The sequence below is a fragment of the Dermochelys coriacea genome, chromosome 6 (assembly GCF_009764565.3).
Source record: "Dermochelys coriacea isolate rDerCor1 chromosome 6, rDerCor1.pri.v4, whole genome shotgun sequence".
Lineage (NCBI taxonomy): Eukaryota > Metazoa > Chordata > Testudines > Dermochelyidae > Dermochelys > Dermochelys coriacea.
In genome coordinates, this window is record NC_050073.1 from 25,748,221 (window position 1) to 25,767,371 (window position 19,151).

At 39.2% G+C, this 19,151-nt stretch overlaps 1 protein-coding gene across 7 annotated transcripts in view; it reads left to right on the plus strand.

Annotated features, from left to right (window-relative positions):
* PLEKHA7 (pleckstrin homology domain containing A7) overlaps positions 1-19,151 on the plus strand; it is a 298,007-nt gene that overhangs the window by 209,221 nt on the left and 69,635 nt on the right. For all 7 annotated transcript variants that reach the window (XM_038406267.2, XM_038406259.2, XM_043516488.1 and 4 more), the window contains exons 9-10: positions 4,112-4,290; positions 11,930-12,418. In XM_038406267.2, coding sequence (XP_038262195.1) covers positions 4,112-4,290; positions 11,930-12,418 — 668 coding nt within the window. The remainder of the gene's footprint in view (positions 1-4,111; positions 4,291-11,929; positions 12,419-19,151) is intronic.

Consider the following 19,151-nt stretch of genomic DNA (forward strand, 5'->3'; position numbering starts at 1 on the left):
AGACCTGTTGGGATCTGGGCTGCCATCTTTGTCAGTTGCTCACAGTATCTCGCTACTTCCTGAAGTTGGTGTTGACATACTTCACTCTTTATATATAAATCCAATAGCCAGATTTAAGGCACATACGCTACCAGGAAACTTTCCTTTTAGGCTCTCTGGTAGCTTGTGTACCTTAAATCTGTCTAATGGATTTATTACCATTATGTAAACTGAGGAAATGCTGTGCTCTGTATACCTGAAAGGGACTGTTTCAGACTTTAGAATGGAGGAAGAGGAGGGGGAAAATAGTGGTCTCAGCTTCTAGATTTCCTGAAGAGTTGTTGCATCTAATTCCTCTTCCCTCTCCACATAATGTTGATGATTTTTTTACAGGAAAGTGATTCACAGTCTAGCTGAGGGATTAGATATTCCCTTAATTTTGGCTCATAAGTGTTCCATAAATTTGACACTTTTCAACCTAAGAGTAAGAGGAGTTAGTCTTCTGTATTTTCATAAGTCATTGTGATGCCTGACTTTCAGAGGCATGCGTAAAAAGTTGCTAACTTTCTCTGTGTAATTGTGACTTTCTCTTAGTTTAGTATTTCTATCTATGAACGTAATGGTTCTAGACATTTAATAGTAGATATTACTTACTTTTAATCAGTGTACTTTTGTATTAAAATATAGTCCTTGAAAACCTGAATCCTTTTACTATTTTAACTTCAACTTTTTTTGTCCTTGTCTTGTCCTTATTGGTATGCTCTTGGGGTTTGCTCTCCATTTCTCCTTCTGTGCCTTATGGGAGAGGGCCTTCCTTTTCCTGTGTCTGTCCAGAATAAGGCATCTGAATGCATAAATAGGTACCAATATTATTTTCCCCCGTTATGTATGTTCATGTATTTAACAATGGTTTAAAATAAAAAACAAGTCTCTCAAACTCTTCTGTGTCTGCAAGCAGTGACAGCCATCAGACACCAGCATGAGATTGTGTTTTTTTTCTTGCATGTTTGACATGCTACTAATAGATATCTGGAATACGTTTGAATGTTATTTTGACCAATTTTACATTCTCTTAACTCTTTTGAGAGTCAGGGTTTGTTGATAATAGCATGACACCTTTATTCCTCATTCTGTGAGGCTATACATATAATTTCTTCAGTCTTTGAATGGAGAAAGGTGCCACATACATATTGCTTGCTGCTTATACAGTTTGTTAGGCAAATAGTGTCCTACACTCTCTTCCAGTTGCATGCTGAACATGGCTACTCTGAGAGAGAGTGTAATAGAATTCTATGGGAGAAAAAGACATACCACATTAATTAGTATATACAGGTGAATGAAGACAGAGTTCAGTTTACACAGCAGGTTTCAGCTTTATTAACTTAACCCTCGGGAGAGGCATGTCTCATTTCCTGTGACTCTCACGTACCAGGTATTTAAGTATGTTCAGTGCAAGGTTGCATGGCTCCCACTGTACAACCTCATAACTTGGGTAGACCCTCTTCACCCTATCTTTAGGACTCAACTCACTTCTGAATCCTCCCATGCTCCCCACTCCAAGGAAGGCAGGAGGTTAGCAAAGAGGGACCTCAATCTGCAAAGCCTTCAACTCTCCTCTTCTGCCATAGTCGCAAGGTCCACCAGCGAAATTCCAGGTCTCTTACTTCTGGGAATGGGCCCTTTTGGCCTTTATCCACACTGGACAGAGGCAGCAAGTTGCAATGAACTAAACATTCCTACAAATTACTAATATTAATTTCTAAGTCCTACTTCTTTTGAACAAAACTATGCTTCCATTTTACTGTGAGGAAGGTGCAAAAACCCAACAGGCCTCTGCCAGACTGGCACAATGGAAAAAATTTGTTGTTGATCCCAAAACAGGTGAGTGGTCAGACTCTGTGCATCCAAAACCACAGCTACTATACTACGATTACAAGGAGGGAGGGTAGGCAGCCGAGGCGCCCCCAAAAACCTTAGTAGAGATTAAATTAATGGTGAAGTTAGGGGGTTGTGAGAGGCCAGTCAGCTTCCCTCTTTGTACCACCCTCTCCCCTCCCCCTGGCTGGCCAATAGGATGTGGAAGGCCTTGGAACCCAGGCATGTGCTGTCCCCTTTCTTTCTAAGCTGTCCTATAACATACTGCTGGTCCAATCAACCTTCCCGCCTAGTGAGATGGGAGCTGGCAGCCAAAAGACTTGCACTAGAACAAAATATATGATAGAGCTGTCTTAAAGGAAATAAGAGGGTTCCCTTGTAGCAGTCATGTAGGTGAGTGAAAGACCATGTTCAAATGTTGGCAGCCATTCTGGGTAAAAAGGAAGGGAGCAAGTGTCTACAAAACATGAAGTGCTGAAATAGTGGGGAAACCCCTTATTCTAGAATAAGTTTGCACATGGCTGAAGTGAGAGTCTGATGTTAACACTAACTCAGCAATTTCAGAGTATATAACAAATCATGTAGGAAGCTTCACACAAGATCAAACGTATTGTGTTCTGTCAAAATTGTTTGTATTTCTAAAGCCAAGTATGATGGTAGGTTATTTTTCAGTGTAGAATAACAAGGGGGGAAAGACTCCATCACAACACAAGTCCAACTATAAGAATTATATGTGGAATGTAGCTTTTAAAATAAAAGGAATGTTTGTTTTATACATATGTATATGTGAATGAAAAATTGACTTGGTTCAAAAAAGCTTTTGTGTAGTTCGTATTTGTGTGTATTGATACTAGCTGTAGTTTGTTCAAAAACTGTGAACAGTTAAATTACTAATGTGCTCAAAATATTGATTGCATGAGCCTACAAGATGAATGACAGGTTTCAGAGTAGCAGCCATGTTAGTCTGTATTCGCAAAAAGAAAAGGAGTACTTGTGGCAACTTAGAGACTAATAAATTTGTTAGTCTCTAAGGTGCCACAAGTACTCCTTTTCTTTTTACAAGATGAATGGAGTTTTATAGTCAGAGTTCCAGTGCTTGGAAATGCAACAAAAAGGAGGGAGATTAATAGATTTTTGTGATTAAATAAATATAACCAAATAAAATCAAAGCTTCTCAAGCCGAAATAGAGGATTTTTGAAGTACTAACTAGTATAGAGAAAACTTGAAAATTGCTGCCCTCACTTACGATTCTGTGACTGGCTGTCAGTTGCTGTTAATTCTGTTAACAGTATCAGATGAGTTCCGATTGTCTACTTTTAAAGTGCATTTATAAAGTAACACACAGGAAATATTGTAGCTTGATTCAGGAAGGAGCATCTGATGAGACTTATTTAGTAATGTAGGTACCATGTCTCTATGGAACTGTGGGTAAGATCTGACTAAACTTAACTAGACTAGAATAATGAAAACGCACATTTGATATAAAATTATGTACATAAGAACAATAGAAATGTCAGAGTGTTAAAGTTTAATTCTTAGCTCCTGTCAGCTTCATATATCTAAATATCTCAAATCGTTTTGGTTTTGAGATATTGCATACAAAAAGCTTCCATGTGCTAACATTTGAAATGCAGTACCATGTGCTTTAATAATTCAATAAATGTTGCTAACTTTATCATCAAGACTAGAGTTTTTGTAGCTAATTTAGTGATTTTTAAAAGTATATTGTTTAACCTACAGGTCTTAACATACAATACAATTATTCCTAAAATGCCAGTTTAAAAAACATGTATGGTAAGATTTGTATTGTGTTTCTTCTAAACAGATTGCTTCATGATGTGATCTAGGAAAATCGGCTCACTTAAGCAATTCTTGCTAAAAAATGCATTAGTTTGTTTTGTATTGTGTTCACAGCAAATAAAATGTATCAAGTAAGATAGAAGTAAAACAAAAGCTCCAGTTATTGGTATGAAAAACAGAACAAAATGCTGCAGTGTTATTTTAATGATATGAAAAAGAGGGAAAGGAACTACACAGCATTAACTGATCTCAAATAAAATTAAAAAGTGACATTAAAACTCAACATTTGTCTCACTGCTGTGGTTATAGTAGTGTGATATCTTCTATTTTAGGTACAGGAGGATACTGTGAGAACTCATAACTTTTTTTTTTTAAGGTAACCACTCAAGTTATAATAAATTTTTAGGCTCAGAATAACAGTTTTGTCTAATTTGTCTTTGCTTTTTGCTTTTACAGGCTGTTCACACAGGGATGAGGGCATATATTTATAATAAGAGTTCTATTATTGGCTCTCAGGCAGAGCATTCAGGAATGCGCACATACTACTTCAGTGCAGATACCCTAGAGGATATGAATGGCTGGATCCGTGCCATGAATCAATCTACTCTTATGCAAACACGTTCATCTCTGAAGAGGCAAGTTCAACATGTTACTAACTTGTAGCTAAAAGTTTTTTTTCAAAAATCAGAGTAGTGCGTTAAAATATATTTTTAGGAGCAAGGGAATATTCTGTTTTCATTTTAATTTTTTAAATCCGAGAATAAGATGTATACATTCTGATTTTAAAGAAATTTGCAGGTTTTTTTATAGTGGTCCTACATTAGTATACTTAGATACTAATGAATCAACAAGCTAGGGAGCACAAAGTAAAGAAAACTCTGTTCAAAATTGTTTTGATCGCATCAGTGGTGATGGTACACAAAGAAAGTACTAGGTCTTGTCCACATGAAGACTTGGTATGCAGAAAGCCGGTGTGAATGAAATTACAGCTCACTAGGCTGTTGGGCATTAAGTCACTGTGGGGACCCTGCTACTGGACTTAAAGATCCATAGAGTGCAGTATGTCAGAGCACACTATGGAACTTTTGGTATGCTGTAGCAGGGTCCACGCAATAACTTAGTGTGCAACTAGCTAGTGTGCTATAGATTCATTCACACCCTGGCTTGCTGCGCACTAAGTCTCTGTGTGGAAAATGAAATGAAGCAATTTTAAAAAGAAAAAAAATAGGGCAAAAAAAACCTTTTGGAGAGAAGTGGAATGGGGATACTGTTTTCAAATTTCTAAGAGGGGTATTGTAAAGAGTAGAGAGTAAAAACCAAACTATAAGAAAAGGACAAATGTACTTATCAACTTTGATTTTTCCCATGCTTTTTAGTTATGGAGTGTACAGCTACATCTTGAAAACTAGTATTAGTTAACATCTTGCCTTACTGTATTTTCTAACACTGCATTTTGTAACATTTTGGGGGAGCGATGTGCTCTGTTACATAACTAGCATAGTGGAGTCCTGCTCTGTGATTTGGAACTTCTAGACGCTACTTTTTCTAAAGCTAATGTCTGAAGTGCTGAATTCTGAAGTCCAGGAAAAAGCAATAATTGAGCAGTAAACTTCAAAAGAGACTGGGATGAGGAACTAGCAGTTGAAAAGGCTCTCAGAGACCAGAGAAAAATTCTGTTTTGGCTCAGACAGGACATAAATAGACAAAAAGTAAGAAAGACTCCATTTTTAAGACCACTCTTTATGATGCTTGGTGATGGATCAGAAGAGACTATGAACTCTACAATAGTAATAAATTGTTAAGATTATCTCATACCTTAAATAATAATTATTTTCTTTCTTGTGATGTTAGTATAATGCCATTTTAAAGGAATTTCCGTCAATGTTCACATCAGGGATATATTTTTTATCCTTTTATTCTTTTTTTTCCTGTAATTTTTAAATGAAATACCTCTTTGGAGAGTTCTGACTGATATCTGGATATGCAACATGAAGAGGTTGTTTAGTTAGATGTCTTTACTTCAGGTAAAAGATAATAAAGAAAAAAACTTATTACCTGCTGAGTTGCTGATATGACACAAAGGGGGAGCCATAGTCAAAGATGAATTGTTCTTATAGCTGGTTGCCAAAAAAGGGACAAACCAAGAGGCAAGATCAGTTTGTCCTTGAGAGGCAAACTTTGAAAAACCGTCATAGAAATAAAAAGTTGATAGTCTGAGTGTAATAGCCAAATGCAATCAACAAGAAGATACTGTTAATGTTGGCTCAGTTATATGACACATAGGTCATTGTTACAGCTTATTCAAATGTTAATTGATTTTAGTGAACTTTCACTCCCTCCTTCTGTTTCATGTATATTTATTACATAAAATTAGTGGAACCTGAGAACCCTCAGCCTTGATCTATCTCATCCTTCCCACTGTGACAGTGCTCTCCTCACTACCAGAGTGCAGCTTTGATAGGTCTGGAGGCAATGGGGACACCTCCTGCCTTCATATTCTTTCCCTTACACCCCCTGCCATTGGACAGTGGAGCATGTGGGGGCTGGCTGATTGGCTCTTATCTGCTGGGATAGGTAGAATGGGGTAGTTTCTCTTTCCCTTTACTGCTGGTAGTAGCCAGTTTGAGCTCTTTCGCTTTCTGCTGATGACTCATCAGTTTGACTGTGTTCGAGACCTGCCGTTATCCACCCATATCTAATGAGCTTGATCTCTTTTGATATAGAGGCTATGTTGATGGCCATACTTTTGTTTGGAGTCTGGAGGGGATTTTTCCCATATGGCAAAATTGGCAAACTGATGAGTGGGTTTTTTCACCTTCCCTCCAGCATCTAGGAGGTTGAGTTTGGGGGCTTTCAATTTCATTGTTGCACCTTTAGCAGGTTCCAGTGCAGTCGGTCAGTTAAAAAGTGTTCGATGTGAGGTTCCTGTAACCCAATGGGATGCTTGGGCATGGGCCCACAGAACAACATTATTCAGTGAGGGTGTATGTCTCCATGTCTGTTCAGTGTGTGACTCCCTTCATTTTATTTCTCCTACCTCCTACATAGAGGAAGGGATCTCAAGGGATCCAGCCAGGATCTCAAGGCAGGCCTGAGAGTGTACAGGGGGCATTGCCCTCTTACCCACCTTGGGTCTGTGGAATCCAGGGCCATTGTGTCTAATTCAAATCCTCACTGGAACAGCCCTTCCAAGTACTTTGGTTAGTTAAGGGTTTTAATAAAGTTGTGGCCTTTTAAAAACATACTATGATGTATGTATCTCATTGTTTCACAGCATGAGGGAAGGTGTGGTATACAGTGGCAGACAGAGGGCAATTCTCAGACTGGGAGATAGGGACCTGTATAAAGGAGTGTGATACCTAGATTTCCTTCTGCAGCAATCCCTGACCTGCCTGTCTCCCAAGAACCACAGATCTTGCTTTCTCTTTGTCACGTCACCGCCATTTTCTTGACACCACCACCTACCCCGAGTGGCCTAGGAAAAGTTCTAGGACTATAGAACTAGGGTCTTGGATACACACAGAAGTTGCAGTGTCTTAACTAAAATCTGCTTTTAAACTGATTTAGCTAAACTGGTGCAGGCCTCTCTTGACTACTCTTTAACTGGATTATATCTATGTAAATCATGTGTAAACAGATTTGCATATCCACATAAAGGTTTGCACTACTTTAGCTAAATGGATTTTAAAACGGATTTTGTTGAACCACTGCATCTTTTGTGCGGAAACAAATAGTCCTTGGTTTAGCTAGATGACAGAAATTCACATTCAGATTCACATTTGAATTTTTCAAAGAGGGATCTCCAAACTCTACTTAAAGTGGCAATGAAAATTAGTGAAGAGTTAATGACAAGTTATAAGTTCAGATACAGATGTAACTGCATAGAAATGCAGGTGATAACTATTTTTTTTCTGGAAGATTTTGGTCCACTTCACTAGTAAGCATCCTACACAATTTCAGAAACATTTGTGCCAGTCTTTGTTCTATATTTTATAACTCAAAAGGAACATGTAAGAGACAGGAGATATCCACTAGCCTGCTGAAGACTTCCCTATCTAACCTGGGGTGGGTGGGTGAGGGGAGGACTAAATCAAACAATAACTGTTCGTTTGTCTTTAGCTGCTTCCAGTTTTTCCCTGTTCTTAAAACTGACTTAGTACTACTTTTCTACATTTTGACTTTGGCAATGTATTCCTTTTCTTACACCTATTCTTAAGAGAACTCTTTATACTGAGGGCTTATCCTGTTCTTAACCCTTAGGCTCTGAGGATTAAAATTTCACAGTGCAGTTTCCCAGAAGTACTGTGCCTAGTGCTTGCTTTTGGCAAAACTCTCAAACAATAAACAAAGAATAACCTTTAAATTCCAGAACCCTTGTGTTTTCCAGTTAATTATTGTCAGAAGCAGTTTTCACAGTGGCCATACCTGAAATGAGCTTTCCTTTCCTTTCCTTTCCTTTGTATAAATAACAGACCTACTAGTAACTAATCTTTTTGCTCTGGAATCTACATCCAAAACTGTGATTTTGGTTTTGGCTGCATGCTGATGCCCATTATGTGTGTTCTTTATAAGTTATGGCTAGGAACAATTGAAAGAAAAAATATCAGGGAGGCCCTGCAAATTTTACATACTGATTCCATTTTTTCACCCATATCTAACATTGAATTGTGAAGGAATAAAACAGAGTGACGATAGAATAATATTTGTTTGGAGGAATTATTATCCAGAAGATGTTTACTTATGCAATTCTCAGTCTGAAAAGCAATTTAGAAAAAATAAGAAAAGGGCCATCTTTATTTGAACCTGTGACAGGGTGGACCAGACCCAGAGGCTCCTTGCTGGAGGGCTCAGGGTCCAGCCACAACCAACCCAGGAAAGGAGCTGTGGAGCTAAGTCCTCCGAGCAGCCTAGAAAGGCTGCAGGGAGCAGCTAATCAGTGCCAGAATGGCCATATAAAAAGGAGCTGCAGTGCCAGAGACAGGCAGTTCCTGGCTGGAGCCAGAGGAAGGCGATTGGTGCTCCTGGCTGGCCAAAGAGAACTGCAGCACCACGGACAGCTCAGTACTGGCAGCGTCCAGGGGAGTGAGAAAAAGCTCCAGGCTGGCTGCTGGGCCTGAACACAGAATAATCCTGTGTTAAGGATGAAGCATCAGTGAAGGCTGGGGCTTTGGGGAAGTGGTCCAAGGAATTGAAGGTAGTTTTGTTAAAGGGACATAGCAGCATGAGTGTCCCTGGGCTGGGACCTGGACTACTGGGTGGGCCTGAGTCTCCTCCCCACCCCATAGGCCACTGGGGAAGTGGCCTACAATCGGACAGCGAAAGCTCCCCGGAAGGAGAACTGAACTGTTAAGCGGCCCACCTGGCGAGTGTCTACACAGAGAGTTTTAGCCCCAGCCCTGCGAACCCGAATCTGGTCACCTGGGCCACCCGTGACTGTGCTGCTGGTCTTTAATCCCTATGTGACCGTATACTATAAATCTAAACAAAAATTGGTGGGAAAAATCCCAAGGAAGTTAGTATCATGTAAATTATGACCATGCGCAAGACTGAAAATGTGACTGAGTGTTAGTACTAACTATTGAAGATGAAAATGCAGACATTTTATCAGAAAGGTACTCATATCCGTAACTCCAGTTGCTTTTGGTGATGCTCTTTCAGTTAGTAATGATTATTTAATATTGTTTGTATTGGATGAGGTAGAATCTTTCGTCACTCATTCCTGTCTTCAGCTTGTTTAGACTTTAGTTGGAGAGCTGTGTATTTATTCAAACTGTCCTGTATTATTTAAAATGTCAGTCTTTATTCTTGAAACACATGGGGCTGGTCTTTGGGTTGAAGACAGCAGTGTGAGGAGAAAGATAGGGACTTCAAGTGGGAAGAAGAGGAGAGGTGGGAGCTTGTGGAAGGGTGGCAGTATTGAGATTTATTTAATAGGGGTAGGCATTGTTTGTAGGACAGAATTAATTTATTCATAAGTGGGACAGATTTATTTATAGGTGCAAAATTTATTTATGGGGAATAAAGATGTGCCAATAGAAACTTAGCATGGTTTTAGTCCTTAGGCAATTAGACATCAGGGCATTTTTCAGGCTCTCTTCCTCCTCATCCTATAATGACTAGGAGAGCTGTACTTTGTGAATAGTGGAGACAGCAACACCTGGCTCTGACCAGACATTTGGAGCTGCTTGCTTTCTTGCCTTGCTTTGACATGGATACAGGAAAAGTGGGGGTACTTTCTATGTGAATGGGGGAGTGATTCAGGGTCCCCTCTTTCGGTTGTCTTCACTAATCATAGAAATCATAGAATATCAGGGTTGGAAGGGACCTCAGGAGATCATCTAGTCCAACCCCCTGCTCAAAGCAGGCACAATCCCCAATTTTTGCCCCAGATCCCTAAATGGCCCCCTCAAGGATTGAACTCACAACCCTGGGTTTCGCAGGCCAATGCTCAAACCACTGAGCTATTCCTCCAAATATGTGCTCTTAACACAAGTTAATGGGTGTAGGCTCTCCCAAAATCTTTTGAACCTGCTAACTTGTATGAAAACTACACACTGCTTTGTTTTCACTAGGATTTTACCTTGAGTTAAAAAAAAAAAAACACTTTTTTCCCCCTAGAGAAGACAAAGCATAGCTATTTTGCCATCTTGCTTCTTCCCCTGCTTCAGTAGCTGTGCCTGGATGATTGCCCTTTATGCTGTTTCAGGTCTCTGAAGTGATCATGCTGCCATTTCCTGTCTTTAACCTCCGGACCTTCCATCCGTCTCTGTTCTTTCCTGTACACCTGCAATTTGAATCGTATAATTACATGGGAGGGTGGCTCAATTGAATTGATTCTCCTGGACCTCTGAATACACTTGAACTAGGCCCTGAAAACTGGCTGCTGTGGCGAGGCCCCTCAATTTTTTTTTTTTGAAAATCGTCTTTTTAAAAAATAGAGGTGGGTGAAAAAAATTGATATTCAAAATTTTTCAACAAAAAAGGGACAAACCGTATGCAAAAAATGTGTCCTTATTTTTGACTAGCTCTATAAGTGTTTAGAATCTTGGCAGCTAAGGGCTTGTACGGAATTACAGAATTGCCCAGTTCTTGAATGGAATTTGTTCAGACAATGGCACTTCAGCAGTGTAGACTCTGTCTGGCCCTTAAAAGGAAAGTGAAAATATAGCTTTAGTCTCTTGGAGATGCAAATGTCACAGTGACACTGGATAGTCTGGTTTAGGACTTCTGTGTTCAAAAATCGTTTAATTGATATAGCATTTAAAAAACAGTAAGGTTAATATCTGTGGACTGCCTGTATAGTTTAAAAATATATCAGCCAAAGTTTCAGACAGATTTAATAAATAGGGACTGCAAGAAAAGGCTTCACAAGTAGGCTACGTACTTTGAAGGTTTACAGATGCTGACACCAAAAACTGACTATCTGGTCATATGGTCTCAGAGAAGATGAAGTGCTACTTAGAGATCAGTGACATCTTAATAAACTGCCAAAGAGGATTAAATGAGGAAAGTTACAGATGAAGTGGGCTAGCTTTCAAAAATAACATAAACCAACAATAGTACCTAACACTTTTATATGCTTTCCAATTATCAAATAATTTCAAAAGATATTCTGTTTTGGGTTTTTGGTAAGATTTAGAAAAAAGGAAAATACCTAAAATAAAGTACTTAAAATAATATATTTAATAATTTTATCTGTGATAGTCTTGTTAAAATTTAGCCACCAAACTGAAGAAGGTTGGAATGATTTCTCTCGTCTCTGATGCGACTTCGCCTCTCTCTGGATATTGCTATACATCCTTATCAGAAATGGCTTATTCTTGGAGCTTATAAAAATACTTCTAAGAGAATTTTTTCCCCTCTGAAATGGAGAAGCTTGTACCACATAGCAGGTGTTTTTCTTTCCTGGGAATTTGTTTTTAAGTCTACAACTTCTTCCATCCCAACCCCTGTAACACACAATTTTACATTTACAGAAGTTAAACACTATGCTGAACTATCAGTATTTTCAGTTTATTTTTCAATAATTAAGTATAACTGTTTCTAGCAAAGTGCAGCTGAATATAAGTTTATTTGGTGCTTCCTTACTAATGGTTTGTGTAAATGGGGGAACAAAGGATTCTCACCCAGTCCTATCTGCAGTCACACACCCCTAGTGCATCAGGTTATCACCAGCTATAGAGGGTATTTTTGTGGGCTTCCCTTTCTTAAAATCTTAACAAATCTACTCTTTTCTTTTAAGATTTCACACTAAGGCACATATTTTCATTGCAGAGAAACAGAAAAAACAGATCAGCAAGCTGTTCCCCAAGTTAACCATGTGGATTCCCGCAAAGAATGTGCAAAAGTGGATACTGCTGATATAAAAGGAAGTTATCAAAAAGCAACTGAAACCTTTGGATATGATAGGCATGAAGAAATAAGAAAAGAAAGAGAAGATGAGGAACGTTGTGTCTGCAGAAAAGAAATTCTGCAACCTAAGAGGGGAAAATCTAAGTATCCATTAACATCAGGAGAAGTTGATCTGTTTCCAGATTTAACAAGTGTGTCTCAGCCCCAAGTAGCTCAGCCTCAGCCAGTTGAGAAGAATGGGATGTTTCCTAGTTCATTAAACATGAGCATTGGCCCAATGGAGCAGAATGGTACCAGTTTGTATAAAAGAGGATTTGTTCCCAGAGCAAATCCAGATAAACAGACACAAAGGAAAAACAGCATGACTCAAGTGGAGCATTGGGTAAAAGTCCAAAAAGGAGACACAAAAAGGTTAGTAAGAAGCCAGTCTTTAAATAGTTAATTGTGGTATTCTCAAAATAAAGGAAAACAAATGTGAGATAACTTTTTTTATACCAAGCAGAATGCTACCATATTAAGACAGTATGCAGTGACTACTATTAATTTTCTCATCCATCCAGTGCAGAATAACACTTTTCTGGAAAAGTCAGTCTGATACCGATGAAAACATTTCCTTTAATGTGTTCACATTTTTATTGTCAATTGCAAAGATGAGACATTAGGATATGTTTATATTCTCTTTGAACATAATAGATGTTTTCTTAAAAATTTTGACCTGAATTTATTCAAAATTTAAGAGCTAAAATGAAGAGACTACCTCTTAAAGTCCTCTTTTATTCATGGACAAAATAGATTATAAGTTTAACCTCTGTTTTCCACTTAAAAACAAGAGAGAGAAATTTTAATCTTTCCTCCCTATTTCTTTTCCCCTACAATACTTGTACATGGGTCATGTTGGTATGTAACACATATATGAAATGCAATGTAACTGGATTCTTCAGTATTTTGGATGCACAATATGTCTAACGAAGCAGCACTAAAATGTCCCTGAAGCATACAAGATGCATCTTGTTCCTTTTTAGTCTGTGAAAATTACATGAAAGCCGGGGTGTATAGGCAGATGGAATGCTTAATGTTTGTATTATCTGTAACTTACCAGTGTTTTCATCTGTTTATTTTTCTTCAACGTTTGTGTGCACATATGTATTTCTCGGGTCTCTCTCTTTCTGGAAAGTAATGGTCTGATAAGTAATAGGTGTCTGCTTTTTATTGATCCTGCAAGTTACTCCATGTGGCGTCCCAGTAAAGTTAGTTGGGGGCTATACGCTCACACAAGTCCTCCCACATGGAGTAACTTTTTAGGATCAGAGCCTTAGATATTAGAGGCAACTTAAGAAATTGAGATGAAATGGTAATATTGAATGAATAGAAACAATTGAATGTGTGACTTGTGGAGGGAGGACTCAAACTGTGATTTTTAAAAAAAAATGGAATACATATTAAAATTGTTCATATTTCTCTGCTGGAGTTCCAGTAAGAGACTTCAAATAATTAATAATGCAAACAATGTGAAATTCTAGTTTTCTAGTCCTCCCACTTACATCCCCTCAAAAGAAACCAAAAAGCAAAACAACCCTATCCTCAGGGGCCTGTATGCTGCCTTAAGATAATATTTTCAATAATTTTTAATTCTTTTTTATTTGTCTATTTATTTGTTTGGGTGGATACCGTTAAAGGTAAGGGAAATTGTCTTTAGTATTTTTTTTCTGACATGCACTGTTGTTAATATATGCTATATAAATACAATGTGCTATCTTCTTTTAGTGTTGTATATTAGCCACATAAACGTAGAAAAAATTAAAAACATTATAATTATGATTAAAAATTAACAGACCAGTTTAAAATCTATCAGTGTTATAGGAAAGCCACTGAAAACATCCCCTCCCCACCGCAAAAAAAAATTGTGGGTTATGGTCAGATTTGATTAGTACCTAACTAGGAGGCATTAGGAAAATTAACAGATTTCACTTTTCCTCTGAGTCAATAGTATGCAAATTTCCCAGCCTGGTGCTAGGGACATTGCAATTGCAGATGCCATCTTTTGAATAAGACATAAAACAATCGGGTGTATTGTTACCGTAAAGCTTTTTATGAAACTTTTGCCAGTGTTAGTTAGCAACAGTCTCCTGGCCTAAATCCAAATTGATTTTTTACATTCTGCCTGAGTAAGTGCTCTCTTCATGTAGTAGTTTAGCTAGATGTTATTTTTCACATCCTTGCCTGAGAAACACTGTTGTGATGTGCTGCTTATGCGGAATGTGTTTCCATCTCAGAGGCTGATGCATTTTAATGATGGATGAATGAAGTACAATAAAGTACAGACATGCAGTCATTGGGATGTGATGAAGAGTGCTATAGAAATTTAAGGTAGTAGTATTAACTTTGAGAGATGGCTAGTGTAATTAATTTATTTTAATTTGTTGGATTTCACCATGAACAACCCACTTAGTTTTATGATGCTTCACAGTCCATGGATTATGCTGTCATTCAGTAAATTATAATAAATCTGTAGTATATGATTTGCAGAATGCACTATTTTGGGGGCAATAAATCTGATGCCTATTTCTTAAATTTATATACCCATCATTTTAAAAAGTAATATTTATAAACATTAGTTTTTTATTTTAAATTTTAAAAACCTCAAAATTGCTGATGCTTGAAATACATACAAAGTTGCTTCCTGGCTCAACTCAACAAACTAAGACCCTGATCTTGCAATGTGGTGGATGTCATGTGTCTACACAGAGACCTATTTATATCACTGATACTCTGTGTGCTCCAGAGGTCCAACTGCATAATTATTGTAGGCTCAAGATCAACACTTTAATATCTGGAAGGTGGCATAAGACATTTAAAAAAAGATACTCTTCCTCCCATTTCATATAGTTCCCATAGCTGGTTCTATGGCATTGATGAGCTTTGGCTGTCAATAACACACACTTGTAAAGTAAGACATCCAAAAAGATTATGCAGGTCGAAAATCCCTGAGGTAGAAAGCTTTAAAAGATGTTCTCAGGAGGTTAGTGATTTTTCTTTTAAGTAATTCCAAGTGAGGGGCTCCTCCATCCTGTAGTCATTCAGAGGTAATGCTCCATCCTTCAATCTGAAGACTTCAATGCACAGGCAAACATGATGAATACAGAACTTGAGAAGAATCTGTTCTTTGGGTTTTGTTTTTATTCTTTTATGAGTCAAACCCAAGCTAAACCTTGTTTAGTACTTTCCTATTAAACACGCTCATGCTGAGCAATATCCTTCCCTTTCAAATATAGCATGAAATAATTCCTCTTCTGGCTGTTACAGAGAGCTTTTCCTGTTCCTGGCTCTTTTGGGTAAGAGCCATACTTTTCTTGTTCAAGAGCTTCTACGCATTCCCACTTGTGAGATTTCGCTCCACTGGTATCAAGCTGTAGAACTGCCTTGAACAACTCTCTCTGTTGAGGGGATTTCATAAGCATTCTCACACATGGGTGAGGGTCATCACCCTACTTTTTATAAGGGTGTTCATACCCCCACCTGCCTCAGTTTTTTTTGCTGCCGCTTTAGAAAATGAACAGAATTTGCTTTGTGTCCTTACGATTAGACCTTCCCTTAGTCTAGTTTAAAACTTTATTCTAAACTGTTTGTTTAGAATAGTATAAGATATCTAAGAGTCAATTACCCTTCACCTGTACTGGGTGCCTTCAACACCTTATTGAGAATAAATCTGGCCTTGGGCCATGTAAGGGCTTTGTGAGGTGTGCATCTTGCTTGGCAGTCATACCAGAGATGTCCTGTGCCTTCTGTGTCTTGGAGAGAGACGCACTTGGTAACCCAGTATATGATTTGCTACACCTACATTCAGGTTCATCTGGCTTCTCAGTGTTTACAGCCTGATATCTCAGCAGGCCTGTTGAGGAAACTGAGACCAGTATCTGTGCCAAGGTCCTTTTATACAGGACCTAAGACACACATTTACTGCTCCATCCTCATTCTACTACTGTCTCAAGACAGGGATCTTCTTGGCCCTGTACTGGCAGGGAATCCTTCATCCAGCACAACCAAAGTATCCATTTTAGGCCTCATTAGCCCTGATGCTGACACAGGAAGTGCCCACCTCAGGGCCTACTCCTCACCTGGCACCATTGCTCAGTATAGACTCCAGACCTGACCTCTGGCACCAACGCTTCTGGCTTGGTACCTCAAGCACAGTCAAGTGTATTTTCAGGAAGGAGAATAGGAAGTACATCTCCCCACAAGAGTCATAAACTGAAGAAAAAAAGGAAGTATCATCTCAATCACCTCCTGCAATCTGAGACCCAGGAGTGCTTTGAAGGCTCAAACAGTAGGGTGGTCACCTCTTCTCAATGCTCCTCCAGAACCAGTCATCTTGGTTCAGGATGTGCATGGCTTTATCACAGGATGTTGGTATGCAGCTCTTGACTTAAAGGACAACTACTTTCATGTGATGATCATATCAAGTACCTGAGGTTCTGTGAGGAGACAGGATACTAATGTTTTAGAGTCCGTTCTTTCTACATGTCCAGAGACGTTTAAGTCTTCAGATGTCTCCTGGTGGTTGCTGTATACATCAGACACAAAGGAATATTCATCTGCCCATACCTAGACAACTGGCTTCAAAGGGTCAGCTCTCAACAAGGCCTCTTCTCAGTGATTCAATACATGTGCAACTTTTCCAGTCTTTGGAATTTAATTATCTGGGAGAAATCAGTGCTTCAACTTGCACAGAGTATCACTTTCATTGGAACAGTCCTGAACTCTACTCAGGCCAGAGCCTTTCTTTCACAAGAGAGACTTCTCAAAATTTGAGAGATCCTGACAACTCTCAGAGAACACCTGGTAAAGACCACAATTTTTCCTAAGGCTACTAGGCTTGATGGCCTCATCATCCTACACATCTGAACATTGGATCCTTGAAAAGCTGAGTAGAGGTAACTATGCACTAAATGTTCACAGCCTTCAGAGGAGACTGACCATTCCACCTCAAGTGCTTCAACAGTTTTATTGGTGGAAAAATAGGGGCAACGTCCTTCTGAGGTACCCTTTGCTTCCCTCTCCCCTGACCTCACAGTGATCACTAGTGCCAACACCACAGCCGTGTACAGACAACAACACAGCCAACAACATGCTCTAAGCAAGCGGGGAAGGAGCATATTCCCAACCTTTATCTGTGGAAGCAAGAAAACAGGCTGTGGTACATCCAAAACCAATTCCATCCTATTTTTCTACAGCTTGTGGGAGAGAGAATGTGGAAGCAGACTTACTCAGCAGGAGGTCTCAGAATCCATACAAGTGGTACTTGAAACCAGTGGTGGCCAGAGACTATTTCACCAATTGGGACCACTCAATGATTGGCCTTTTCATGTCTGAACAAAACACCAAATGCCACTTGTATTCAACAGAGCACACAGAGACAAACTGGATCCAACACTTTCCTCCCTTCATGTTCCTCTGATAACCTGAGTCCTATAGAAAATCAGGTTGCACAAAGCAAACAGTTTATTAGTAGCCCCAATGTAACCTTACCAGCACTGGTATCCCCAGATCTTTTGCTTCTTGTCAGAAAACTATCATACCTGCTGCTCTTTGTCCAGATCTCCTGTCTCAAAAGCCAGGAAGGAATTCTGCATCTCAGCCCAGAAATGCTCTACTGTGCAGTATTGGAGGATAACCTTCTGACTAATAAGGACTATTTCTGTTCTCAGAGAATTCAGGCCAAGCTTAGTGTAATAAAGGCAAGGCTACACCCAGAAATGCTATAAACTGAAAAGGAAATGGTTTACTATCTGTGCCACTAGTAAAGTACTTACTCCATCTTGAGCTGGGGTCTCTGCAGTCCTAGATTAGCTTCTACACCTTAAATCACAGAGCTTAGCTATAGCCTTGTGAAAGTTGATATGGCAACAATATCTGCTCATCACAGTTATGTTCAGAACAAACCTATCTTCTCTCACTCAACAATCTCCGGATTCCTTGAAGGCATGGTAAATGAGTTTCCCCTTATTAAAGAGTTCCCACTTAAGGCGACCTAAGTCTTGTCGTAAGTAAGCTGATTGGTCCTCTTTGAACTTCTTGCAAAAATCTGTCTCAAGCATCTATCAATCAAATAGCCTTCCTGATAACAGTAATGTCTGCTAGGAGAGTGAGTGAGTGAGTGAGCTTAGTGCTTTAATAACCAGCCACTTCATCTAATAGGGTGGTCTACAAGGAGAAAGTCGTCATGAGACCTCATCCCAGCTTCATACCTAAGGTCTCAGATTTCCACTTCTCTTACTGCATTTCCCTCCCTGTATTCTTCCCTAGACTTCACTCCCAATCACGGAAAACTCCTTTCCTAGACATGAAGAGGATGTTCTGTTTTTACCTGGAAAATACCAAGCCCTTTTTAAAATCTAATTGATTATTTGAAGCATATGGGCGAGATACCAGTGAGAATCCATTTATCTCTTACACACACTCACTGGATTAGGAGGTACAAAGAATATTATTACATCTTGACTAGGAAACCAGTAACATCCTAGTTTAAAACCTCACTCCTTAGAGCCTCCCTCTGCAGCAGCAGCAGCATGGCTTGGATGTGTTTCCTTCTTGAAGATACACAAAGCAGCAACTTGCAGTTCAGTGTACACTTTCACCAAGCACCGCATTTTGCACTTAGCATCATGGTCCAGTATCTGGTCTAGGAGAGTGGTGCCATGCTACAGTATGTATTTAGCTAAGCATTCTTCACCCACGTTCCACTTGATGGAGCACTGCCCACTAGAATCCCATAAATGAAAGTGCAGAGGCCCTCAAAGAAGAAAAAGCGGTTACTTGGTCTTTGAGAGTCATCTCTGTGCATTCACACTACCCACCTTCTCCTCTACCTCGGAGTTCTAAATAATATCAGGACTGTACAGTTTGGGAGTAGAAATTGAGTTGGGGTGGGATGTGCACTTCCTTATATAGAGTAGGGTGATGGCATTATTCTCACATGAGATTTCTCAAGAGCCTCCCAACTTGAGTCACAATTTTTCAAGGCAGTTCCACAACCTCTGGGCACCAAATCCCATGAGTGGGAAAACACAGAGGCAACTCTTGAAGAACAACAGTTACTGCTAAGTAACCACTTGCTCTGTTTTTGTTCCTCCTCCTATCCATCTTG